Consider the following 12,875-nt stretch of genomic DNA (forward strand, 5'->3'; position numbering starts at 1 on the left):
TACAATCTAAGGAACTATTGGGATAATGATACATGCCTGGAAGTTTAAAGTAATCTAAAGTGTATTTGAGACTCTCTCTCACTCCAAGATCTTTGATTCTAAGACAGTGTCATTCGACTTGGAGGCAGCAAATTACCAGAAGTAATTTCTTGACACACTGATGACTATTTGTGAGAGAGATATAGTGGCGTGCTGGTAAACTACCTCTCAAAAAAGGGGTGGGGGCAGACAGCCCTGATTTATAGCATTTGCCTATTTCCTTGGTGTCAACACTGCCAGCCTGGTTGATTTCAGGTTGCCAGTGTGACAGCACTAGAGGTGCAGTTGGGAAAAGTTGCTCAGTCAGCACAACAGGCTGCAGCACACAGGGTCAGAGGAGCGAGCCTCGGGAGTGATGGTGCTGCCTCCCTCCCAGCTAGGCAGTGGAATGAAAACTGAGGCTGCGGTTCAAGACAAAGCATGAGCACATTTACTTAGCATTAGGAATCAAGAATATCGTGAAGGAAACATTCCACAATAAGGATATCTGTGACTTTTGTCTCTCTGTTGACAAAGAGTCCTGCATAACCACAAGGAGATGTCATTCAGTTTTCCGTTCCTTTCTTTTTTAAATACCCACTTTGAAACCAGCTTTTTACTCCTCCATTTCCTTACTCGAAGCATACCTCAGGCTGCAAATTCTAAAGATTTTGCCTTTGTCCACTCCCCCGCCCAGGACCATTTTGCTGCTCAAACTCTAGTTCAAGGCCTCCTTGTTACTCATCAGAATTTCTGTAATTACTGTGTAACTGATTAATTTATTGACATGTATCATATATAACTACCAAGTTAATCTTCTAGCCTCTGTTATAGTGTAAGTTCCAGAAAAATAGACTTGTATCTTTCTTATTCATCACAAAATTTTTTTTTTTACTGCAAACAAAATCTAGCTTGGGCTAACTTCAGCAGAAAATAAGTTTATTGAAAGGATACTAGAGAGCTCAAATACCAAATGTTTAACTGAGAATCTCAAAGAGAAAAAATGAGTTGGAAATAAGTAAAATTGACTAAATCAGTGGTAAAACCAGCTAACTCCACTGCCTTTAAATAATTGCTTTCAAAGCTGGGCTATCTGCTCCCCTGCCATTACTGTGAATAATCTCTATTTGTCCCTGTGTCACACTCACAAAATTAAAAGAACTTGCTGGAAGCATACCATAGACCAAACCCAAGTCATGTGTCCATACTTCAAAATCTCCTTAGTTATACTTTCATATATAATATCCACACTATCCATCTTTGGTTGAGGCCATTCCTCTCTTTTTCATTCTTAAAATCATAATCAAGCTTGAATATTCTGCAACATATGGACCAAATTATAAAATTGACCAGCAACAATAAATTCTTTATATATATTCTAATAGTGTGAGAGGAAATAAAAGAGAAACTAATCAAAATACACAAATCCATACAAGTTATACAAAAAGAAGAAAAATGTGTAGAGGCCTACTAAATATATTTTTTATCTTTTAGTACAACTCTTTTCATATCCATCTGTCTCTGTCTGCAAAATGATCCCTTAAAATGGGATCTCTTGCTTTTCTCTGGTCATGTCCCGTATTCTCTCACCTCTATGACTTTAGTCTTACTGCTTCTCTGGCTGGGACCGCCATGCCCTTTGTCTCCTTTTTCTACTTTTAAGAGCAAAGCAAAAGCTACCTGCCTCATGAATTTATTCTTAACCATCCCCACAGAAAGCCAAACTCTGTTCTAGATTCTCTTAGCCTTAATTTGCACGTCTCCTATAATACATCTTACATGGTATTTTGTGATATGTGTAGTTTGTTTGCTGTCATTTTTAGTTCTTCCACATTGAAAAATCCCCATTGTCATTATCCTGTTTTTTGTTTTTTTTTAATTTTAGTGAGATCTTTAACTTTTTAATTGATTGAGAAGAATAAAAATTTCAAATTAGTATATGCCATAGAGTAGATATCCATTTTATATCACAAGTGATAGTATAGCAATTGTAGATAAATTATTTAAAATGTGGTTTCAATGCATGGGTCATTTTTATAGTTTTGATTCAGTTAGTGATTCATGTACCCAATTTAAAAATGTATAGTGATGAATGTACCAAAAATTACAAGGTAATGATTATCACTCCATCCTGATTCACTTATTGACTTATAGAATATTACTAAATTTTAAATCTGTTATTGCGGGTCATGAAGTCCTCACAGTTTGTCAAAGGATAGGATAATTCTCCTTAACTCCTGGAAGGGATATTAGATTTAAAGGAGGAAAAAGAAAAAAGGAAAACACAAGAACCAGAAAACGGCATTAAAGTCTAGTACTAAGCAGGCGTATGGGATCAAGACTTAGATTCCCTCATGACCGCATTTGGAGAAGCTTGCCCGTTGTGCTATGAGGTGGTCCATTCTTGCTTTCCTGCTCATCATCATGCTGGAAGGAATTTTGTTGAATTGGGAGAAGAAATCCAAATGACAACCATGAAAAAAGTCAGTCCCAATATGAGCCGTATGCCATTATGAGCCAAATCCACTCGCCTTGTACTGAACCGAACCTGGAGACAAACCACAAATCACTGTATTAAAGGTGAATGCTTTTATGGGAGCAATAACGTTTACCACATCAACATGTGTATTTATATATGTATAGTATGTAAGTGTACATGTAATATATACTTTAATACATATGTAATATAACGTGTACATAAAATAAAACATGGTGTGGTGATTTAGTAATTTCTCTACCATATGGAAACAATAATCAATTCCTAAATTCCTAGTCATTTTTGGAAATTATCATAGCCATTACTGACTCTTCACTCAGACATATTTCACCAGGCCAAGTGTGTCTGAAAGATTCTGGGTGCTTCTCATGGGCAAGATCAATCCGGACCTGTTTTGTTCTCTTGGGCTATTAGAGTCTACTTCTATTGTGGGTTTTCTAATGTCCTGAAACACATGTGTAATTAAATGGAAAACATCCAGACTTAATGTAAACAAGTTTGTTTGTTTGTTGCCTAAGAAATAGAGTAAGAAAGTGACATTGCTTCACTAAAAAATCTGTTTTAAGAAAATATTTTTTTTTAATTAAAAAACAAATGACTTCAACAGAATGACCAGTTTTTCTGATAGCATCTTATTGGCATGTGAGAATGTTTTACCCAGAAAAGACTGATTACTCTTTGTGGAAATAGTTGAAAATAAGAAAATAGAAAACAACAATAACAACAACAAAAACTTTCTTGGCTTACCAAAAAGTAAATGAGTTTATATGTACGAGATCATCTTCGCTAATATAAATGTGTTCAAAATAGAAAACGTGAGGCTAGAAAAATAACCAAGTTTGAATAAAAAGGGGTCCAAAAGAATGACAGGCCCATGACTGGGTCTTTTCTGCTGGATGGAGTAGATGATTGATCAAACAGGATGTCAATCCAGACATCTTTGTTTTTTAGACCCTTCTGCTCTTTCTGATTATAAGGTAATTAATGTAAGGTTAGTTAGGCATGCCACCTGTTGGATTCCATATGGGGCAAGGTAACCCAACACACTTTAAAATGATCACTTTTAATTATTTTACTAGAAAGGAATAAAAGCTAGGTGCTTTTGAAAACAATAATACATTCATATACGGCACATCTAAAAGTAAAGCTACTTATCCATAGTCCTCAAAAGTAATACTAAGTTAAACAGAACTATATGTATCCTTGTCTTTACTGCCAATACCATGTAAACTGGAAGTTATGGTACCATAACCACTGTCTCTGTTTGGTTGGATCATAGAGATAGTCAAGACATTACAGCTGGGAGGTCTCTGAAAGACCGCCATAGAATAATAGTTGACTCCTGAGTGGTCTCTATTGCCCACCTCAGGAAGTTGCCTTTCTCCCCTTTGACCTTCCTGAGGCATGTAAAATGGGTCTTCCTAAAGTACACAGGAAATTGAACAACATTCCCTCACAGACAGATTGCCTAAAAATCTTCAGATTTCATTCAATTGTATATACAGAGGGTGCCAAAAAAAACATATACACATTTTAAAAAAGGAAAAAAAAACTGTATTAAAATTGTAATACTCAGTATATACTGATAACAAAAGATGAATACAAGTCACGTTTGACTTCTGCAATTACAAGAGGTGCTCCAAGTGGTTACCATCAGCGTAATTTTAATACAGTTGTTTTTTCCTTTCTTAAAATGTGTAGACATTTTTTTGGCACCCTCTGTATTTATGGTGTGTCATGGAAAGGTAGCTTTCCACTCTCCATGCTCAAGCCTTCTACACCAAGAAAAAGACCTAGGAAGTAATTGGTGTCCAAACACTCACTCGTAATTTCTGTAAGGAAAAGCCTTCCATTCGTAGGACTGACAAAGACATTCTCTTTCCTGGCCCCATCGCAGCCAGCAAAGGGTATCATACTGCCATATCTGGAATACTCATTATTTCCTCTGCAATTTTAGATTTTATGGGGATAACATAGGTGAGGCTGAATCAGGTGTCAGGTCATTACATCCCAGCAGGACAGTGGCACTTAATTCTGTAAGGTCACTGGACTTAAACCTGTAAGGCACTGGAGAATGATTTTTGAGAATTCTTCCTTTGGGAAATGTATACTGGCAGCAACGTGAAGCGTGAATAAAAGGGAAATGCATTTAATAATGTTGTCCCTAAGGTTAGAAATCGAGAGTTCAGCATTTAGGGAATTCTTTAACTGCTAAATAAAGTTACAGTTAATATATAATAGAGCTATCAGGGAACAATAGAATTAAATTAGGCCAAGTACGTAATGTGGTCCAACATTGCATAGAATAGAGGCCACACCAGCACAAAGAAGTCAGACTAAGAACTAGAATACCATCTGGAAATGATAAAATAGGAATGAATTTGTAATCCACCAGGGTCTCTCTGAGTTTCAGGGCTCATGACAAGAAAGAAACGACCAACAACCTAGTATTTCATGTTTTTATATAAGTTTCTACATTGACATAAGTTTTAGATTATTTTGGGTTATATGAAGGCTGAAAATTCTTCACTTATGCAATTTCAGTCACTTGCAGTTATATCACTATTTTTAGTTAGGAAGATATTCTCTATAATCATGGCAAATATTGATGTTGAGTAAAAGTGATAACTCCTTGGAGGCTTCTTAATACATTCTGTTTCTTCAGCTCTTATTTTCCCTGGTATGGTAAATATATTCTTGATTTTCTTTCAAGTCGCAGTCTCTGTAGGTACTAGGGGAGAGAAAAAATTCTGATAATAGGGTACTCATCCCTCTACCACAATCTCATGTTTCCTCTCACTTGTGTTGCCCAACATCCGCTCCCCAGCCTCTCTCCTCCAACCTTTCTATCACTAGTGAATAGCTTCATGGTTTCAAGTAAGGTGTGTGTGTGTGTGTGTGTGTGTGTGTGTACACGTATGTGCATGTGTGCACATGTAAAAGTGCATACACACAACATTTGCACATACATCAGTACCTTACATAAACTTCGAAACTGTCAGTTCTCTCCAATTATATTTATTGTAGCTTTTTAGCCTTGACTACCTGAAGCTATTCACTGAGAACATAATTATCACTTTCTATTTGGTATTCATTCTAAGATACTTAACACCTTCCATATTGAATCCAACTTCTGGAAACTCCTGGATTTCCTTTTGTCTCCTCTGCCAGATTTTTTATTCTTATCTTTTGCTTAGCCTTTTGACAAGCTCAACAAGGCCTCCTGACCTATCATTTATTCCTCATGCTCCTTGCACTTTCCTATATGTACCTGCCAGACTCTTCTATTGTCTTTGCTCCAAATAGAGGTCACCTTCCATCATTCCAGGAATGTTTAAACTCTTAGGTATTGAAATTCAGTAAGAAAATCAAAATGATTCTCTTATGACTCCACATTGGAGATGACTACTTTTTTAATTAAAAAAGAAATGGATATTTTTGTACTTCATAAAGGAACTTAAGATAAACAAAATTGTAATTCAAAATAATTCAAATCAGGAATTCTTAGGAATTACATTTAAAAATTATAATTTCGCCTCTCAATAGCTTTTTGTGTATTTTTCAATGTTGTTAATGAACTCCCTGCCAGAGACAAACAATTACCAATTTATAACTGATGCATTACATTTTAACAATGAGCATTTTACCATTTATGTTCTTGAATATGGCAATAATTGGCAAGAGCTTAATTCCTTCTCTTTAAAACTGAAGATCCTTGCACATATTTTTTTTTTTCCTTTCAAAACAAGCAATTAATTTTGCTTTCACTAACCATGTTAATCATAAAGATAAAACTCCATCAGATTATCCTTGGGCAATTTAGGTTTTTTATTGGATTTATATGAAATTCATGAGAATGTTTCATTGTATTTCACTGTAAATCATCCGTAGGAAATAATTTTTATTTCTATAAGAAAGATATTTCAACTGCTGCCCAAACTAAGTGAACAATGAAACTCAACATTCAGCAGGACGACAAAGAAGTAACCATAATGTCAGGAGTTGTAACTGGCTACATAGCACAAAATGAATTCAAGGACGGTAATCAGAGAAATTTCTTGGTTCCTGGGAATTTGAAAGTTAATTAACAATGACAGTTCCTAAACGCTTTTATCCCACGTGGGCTTTTTCCTGCAATAATCTCCTTTCCCTCTCCTAAGATTCACTCTTGGTGTAGCACGCGCTATGCGTTTGACAAGTGTTTAAGAGGCGTGTCTTAGTCTGTTCAGACTGCTAAACAGAAGATCAGAGACTGGATTGTTTACAACAACAAACATGTATTTCTCACAGTTTGTGAGGCTAGAAAGTCCAAGGTCAAGGTGCCAACAGATTTGGTGTCTAGTGAGAAAAATCCCTTGTGTTCCACCTACTCATGTCTTCTTTCACCTCAACCCCTGGCAACCACTGATCTTTTTACTGCATCTGTATTCCCCTTTTCCAGAATGTCACAGAGTTAGAATCCGACAATATGCAGTCCTTTTGAGAATGATTTTTTTTCACTTAGTGACATGCATGTAAAGTGGTGCTAAGATTTTCAGTTTATAAAAGACAACACTTGATAGTGTTCGTTGTTTACAGAATGGTATGAAAAGATACTACCTGTAATAATTAGGTAATTCCATAGGTGACACTCCAGAATAAATACATTAATATTAAAATTTTAGGCAAATTTTTTAACTTCTCAAAGAGGATATGCAGCAGAACTCTTTTACTTCAAAAGATAAACATTGTACATCTTTCAGGAGTACACATTTTACTTGAAATGAGTACTGGAGGAAGCCTTGTATATTAGAAAGCATGTATATACAGAACTTTCGTTAGATAAAACAAGGACCTTAAAAGAAATGTTGAGCTGATGGACAAGGGCTTCTCGCTACGAACCTACTTAGACTCCCTTAGGTGTGCAAATTCATATTCCTCTGTATCAGAAATGTTTCAATGGAAAATTTGAGAAGTGATTCAAGAGGAATTTAATTTCAAACAAGATACATTTTGATGGTTGGATACTATGCTGATTCCCAGGAACAAAGACTCCCTAAGCCGTCCCATGGATCTCAGATACACGGCTTTGATCATACAGTTTGTGTCTTAAATACATCCTGGTTATATGTAACCACCCCTGAATGAATGGAGAGGGAGAACTTTCAAATTTCATTTTTAAAATGAATTCATAATACCATCTTTATGTATGAAATAAATCATTCTCCTATAATCTATAAATAAAAGTAGTTGAAAAATGTGAAGAACTCAAACTCCTGAACTGGTCCCCTCTACTGTCATTTTTTTCTCCCCTTAATGTACTGATGAGCCCATCAACAACTGTCACAGAGACAATTGGGAGAATAAGGACAGTTCCACTGATATTGCTGCATGTTAGTACAGCGTATGAGACTCTATGCTCACACTTTAAGTTTTTACTTAGACTTGACTTAAACTTTTGCTGCAGAATAGTTTCATGTGATGAAAGTTTATTAAACTGACATGATATCTTTGGATACTCAGAATTCCTAGGCATCAGGATCCTCATTTATAGAAAGAGTTGGTTGGGTTTGAACCACATTATCTTCAAGATTCCTGTTGCTGTAGTATTCTGCCTTAAATTATGACTTCATCTGCACTTCATTTGTGGCAGCACATGACCTCAAGGCCTTGAGCTAGAAGCAAGACCCAAGGCCAGAGGACAGTGCAACAAAACCCCTGCAGTCCTCTGCTTCTGAGACTCAACCCCACCAGGGTCGTAAGAGCCAAATTCCCCAAGTGGAGGCCACCAAGAAACAGTTGATAAACTGTATACTGATAAAAGAAGAATTCCTCTAAATTCTATAATTGTCCGTGCAGCTGTCCAAAGTACCTAACTGACTCTATAAAAGTATCTTTACTCTCAAGGAAAATCTGATTTCGAGGTCAAATTTTAGACACATGAATCGAAATTTTTCTTTAATTTGAAAGTATCGTTTTTCATGACAACTATGCCCCTTTTAAGAATGTGTTTCTGAGGTTAAGATAAGGCCTACTCTCAAATCATGTTTGTATGTTTTGTAGAGTTCATATTATTCCTAATTGGAAATTAATTTACTTAAATTACCAAGTGTTTCATATTTATCCAAGAATACATGTATCCTATAATGTTTCAACCCTGGTCAAAGAGAAAACTCTCCTGATGCCAAAAATGACTTGACTTGTTCTCTTTTTTAGGTCCTGTAACAACACAGCCCCCGCCATGTGAAGCTGATCAATTTTCTTGTGTCTATACACTCCAGTGTGTCCCTCTCTCAGGGAAATGTAATGGAAAGGAAGATTGTATAGACGGATCGGATGAAATAGATTGCTCTCTCAGCCCCACTCCCCAGCTTTGCAGTAAAATGGAGTTCCAGTGTTCTACCCACGAGTGCATCCCATCCCTCTTGCTGTGTGATGGAGTGCCCGACTGTCACTTTAATGAAGATGAATCCAGCTGCTGTGAGTAATTTCACTAACTCAGTGTGCCATGGAAGAAATGTTGTTTGGGACTGACAGAGAGAGCTTGACAGACAGAGCAGAGTTCTCTGGAGTCCTAACTTGAAGTATCATCAGTAACATAGATGTTTGTGTTGTGTTGCTAAACAAAGCATGTAGCCCTTGCTTAGCATTTCTGGAAACATTCTGGAGGTGGTCACACTAATCTCTGTTAAGCTTAGCTGATTTCCTTTCTTATTTACATCTGGGCCATTCATATGAGGATGCTCTTAGGTGTTGGTTATTTTCTTAACAAATGTTTGTGGAAATGGATTGAAGTTGTATAATTATAATTTCTTCCCACTATAATGTTCATGAAGATGCTCAAGCAAAAGGCTATGGGCACATGTCCATTTTAATGAATATTTGTAGTTAGGGGTTGGCCTGGACAACTACCTGGGTAAATATAATGTCTTTAAGAGCTCATGTAATAGTAAATCCTTGTCACTTTCTACCTGTGCAATCTTGGGAGAGTTGTTTGGGTCAGTCTCATCATCCATGTAATAACCTACCTTACAGGGCTCTGAGGATTTGAGAGAATACATATAATATCCCCAGCCCTTCATTGATGACCTTCTATTTTTATTATAACTAGCCTATGTCAGCTAGGGAAGGAAGACTTTTAGTTAAGTAATTATACAAATCTTTAAGGTGATCACATGATCATGGTAGAGTCAAAGCACCACTAACATTTTACATAATCATTTGTTTTTATATTATATTGCACTATCTTATATTTTTTGGCAAGGGCTGCAGTGATAGAGTTCCATAAACTATATGTTAATGACCACATTTTGGGGTGGGCGGGAGGGAAGTAGTAAACAGCAATTTGAAATATAACCATATGTTTGCCACCCAAAGTCAGACACAATGTGGTAGATAGATGGTGTATTACAGAACTGTACTCTTGAAACCCATGTAACTTTACTAACCATTGTCACCCCAATAAACTTTAATTAAAAAAAAAAAGAAATGTAATCATAAGAGGGGATCTTTGAAAGAAATATAAGGCAATTTCAGCACCCTGTTTAGTGCGGGCATCAGAATTATGATAACTATTGAAAAAAGAGTAAAGATGAATGAAGGAAAAAGGAAACAGCCCTAGGATGTTTAAAAGCTTTAGCCTTAAATCTGTGAACTTCTTTTCCTGGCTTAGCCTTAGAGATTGGTTTTCTGTCTCTCTGTTATTGAGTACAGGTAATAAAGCCAACTTGCCAGGTCTTATATTTTCTTAGAAGCAAGGTAAACAAATGGAAGCAAATAAAGAAAATGAAGCCTGCCAAATTACTTATCCATGTTCTCCTCAAGGCCTTATTATAATTGGGCTGGTAGAAATCTTATTAAGTTCCATATAGTCATAAGATATTTGACTTCAAATAACAATGCTGTTTAAAGAGAAGCTTAGAAAAGTACTGTATCCTTATACTTTTAGACATTTGTTGAAAATTGGTGTTTGATGAGGTGGCAACATATGAAGTTCTGGTCTTGAAGGGAAATAAGTCCACATTGTATGTAGACTGTTATGAGAGAATTGCTTCTATCCATCTCTAAAATATTTAATTGAGTCATGACTGTGTGTAGAAATGAACAATGGACAAAATGCTGGAGGCAAATTACGGAATAAAGCATCCAATGATGGCAATTTACCTAGCAGTTAAAGGTATAATATTTTTTTTCTGGGCTCACCTACTGGTTTAGAATGGTATTTTGTAAATTCACACTCATGCATTCATTGATAAACTTTCATTAAGAATGTAATGTATACCACATATTGTATTGGGCATTAATGATACAGATGGATATGGTATTGTACCCACTCAGTCCATATATACATTATATATTATTGAAGGAGATTATTAAGTGATAGTTGGGAATACCATGTGGTAAGTTCTGTGACAGAGATAAACACAGGGCTGTTAAACATATACAGTAGTGTCTAACTACGGGGCTAGGGAGTCTGTAAATTTGAACACGAGTGAAATTTGGAAAAACAAGTAGTCATTAGGTAAGTAAAGTAGAGATGCTTGATTCTAGTGAAGAATGTTCCAAGAAGAGAGAAAAAGTTGTTGATTGAAGCACGTTTCATATAACAAGAATAGAGTTTGTGGTGAGAAAATGTAGAAATAAGTCTGGAGAGATAAGGAGGGACTAGATCTTGAAAAATCCTCACCCATCACGCCAACGCTATGCAAATGTCCAGGTAGTAATCGGAATGGGTTGGAATGAGGAAGGCGGGCTGGTTAGGAGACGTTACAGGTGAAATATAAAGAGATTGATAAGATAATGGAGTGAGGTAAAGATAGGAATAGATTTATGAGACTGTCATGTGAAGAGGAAGAGAAAGTAATCAATAATGGTTTCCAAATTTCTGATTTGGGCAACAGGACAGTGAACCTGCTGTTTCCTGAGCTGGGGAAAATAGGAAGAGAAGGACTTCTTAGGATATGAATGTGGCTTCATTTTTAAACATATTGTATTTGTGATATCTGTGGGACATCCACATAGAAATGTTCAGAATGTATTTAGAAATGGATGTCTGGTGCTCAGGAAAGAGATAAAGCAAGATATATACAGACATGGCCATAAGTATATAATGGACAAAATGCTGGAGGCAAATTACGGAATAAAGCATCCAATGATGGCAATTTACCTAGCAGTTAAAGGTATAATATTGATTGAAGCTGTGAGTATAGATAACAGAGAGAGGAAAAAGATAAGGTAGCAGACAAAATACTAAGGCACATCTAAAAGTTAAAAACCAAACATTGAAAGATACTGAGATGTGGTCATAGACATCTCAGGACAGCAAAAAGAGACCAATGATCTTAAAGGTAGAAAGCCTGGAGTATCAGAGAGTATTCACAGCTTGGGATGTTCCTGAGAGATTAGACCTAAAAAGCATAGATGGGGAAAAGCAAAGAGTGGTTCCCAGTGACGTTGGAGACAGAACTTGCTGTGGAGTGGGAGGGAAGAATTCTGGAGTCAGTCTTTTGTAGAGAAAAAGAGAAATGGCAAAGAGAAATCGATTGTAGTCAACTCTCTCAAAAAGTTGACATTTAAAGTGAGATGTAGGACAAAATAAGAGGTTTGTTTGGTTGGTTGGTTGGTTTGTTTTGAGAGGCTTGCTCATGTTTAAAAGTTGTAGGAACAGGATTCTGGGATGTTTACAATTTTAAGCAGGGAAATCAATAACAATTGATATTTGAAGACCTTTGATTCTTGCAAAAATAAATGTTCTAGTGATCAGAATGCTTAAACATATCTGTGATGAATTCAATATTTAAAGGTAATTCATATTTAATATTGCCTCTCATTGGAAACATCTTGTTTTAATGAACTGAAGTGATACTTCATTTATAAAACTATCTCTTTTCCCTTAAAAAAATGAAGAAGAGTGGTTTCATTATATGGGAAAATAGCACAAAACTAGGAACATTCTTCTTACTGATAGCACCCTATTTGCCAAGATTTCAGGATTTCATCTGATGTTGACATTCTGTCAATGTTCTGTTAAGAAATACGTGGCACATTGATACTGTAAATTTGAGAATATTTTAATGAAGCGATTATTTATTAGGAAATAGTTTGCATAGGGAAACCAAAAGGGATAGTAAGAGTGGGGCTTTTATCACTCATAGACCAAAGGGTGTGAGAGGAGGGGACTGTTGTCTGAATCTGGAGTTAAATACATCCATCTGAGAAAAGATGTACTCTTTGGTTAAGAAGTGATCTCACAATCTCTTCCCTTTGTATAATATTAATCTTCTGTTGGTGCTACTCATTGACCAAACCTTACCATAAAACCTAATCCTAATCCAAAAGCAAAGAAACTTGTTGATGTGTTCTTAGAGTTCAGCCTGCCAGG

General features: G+C 36.1%; 1 protein-coding gene across 1 annotated transcript in view; it reads left to right on the forward strand.

Annotated features, from left to right (window-relative positions):
- MALRD1 (MAM and LDL receptor class A domain containing 1) overlaps positions 1–12,875 on the forward strand; it is a 544,472-nt gene that overhangs the window by 430,345 nt on the left and 101,252 nt on the right. The window contains exon 34 of the mRNA XM_074324842.2: positions 8,711–8,974. Within this exon, the coding sequence (XP_074180943.2) occupies positions 8,711–8,974 (264 nt within the window). The remainder of the gene's footprint in view (positions 1–8,710; positions 8,975–12,875) is intronic.

This window comes from Rhinolophus sinicus, chromosome 1 (assembly GCF_057876585.1).
Source record: "Rhinolophus sinicus isolate RSI-liver-muscle chromosome 1, RSI-T2T, whole genome shotgun sequence".
NCBI classification, from domain to species: Eukaryota; Metazoa; Chordata; class Mammalia; order Chiroptera; family Rhinolophidae; genus Rhinolophus; species Rhinolophus sinicus.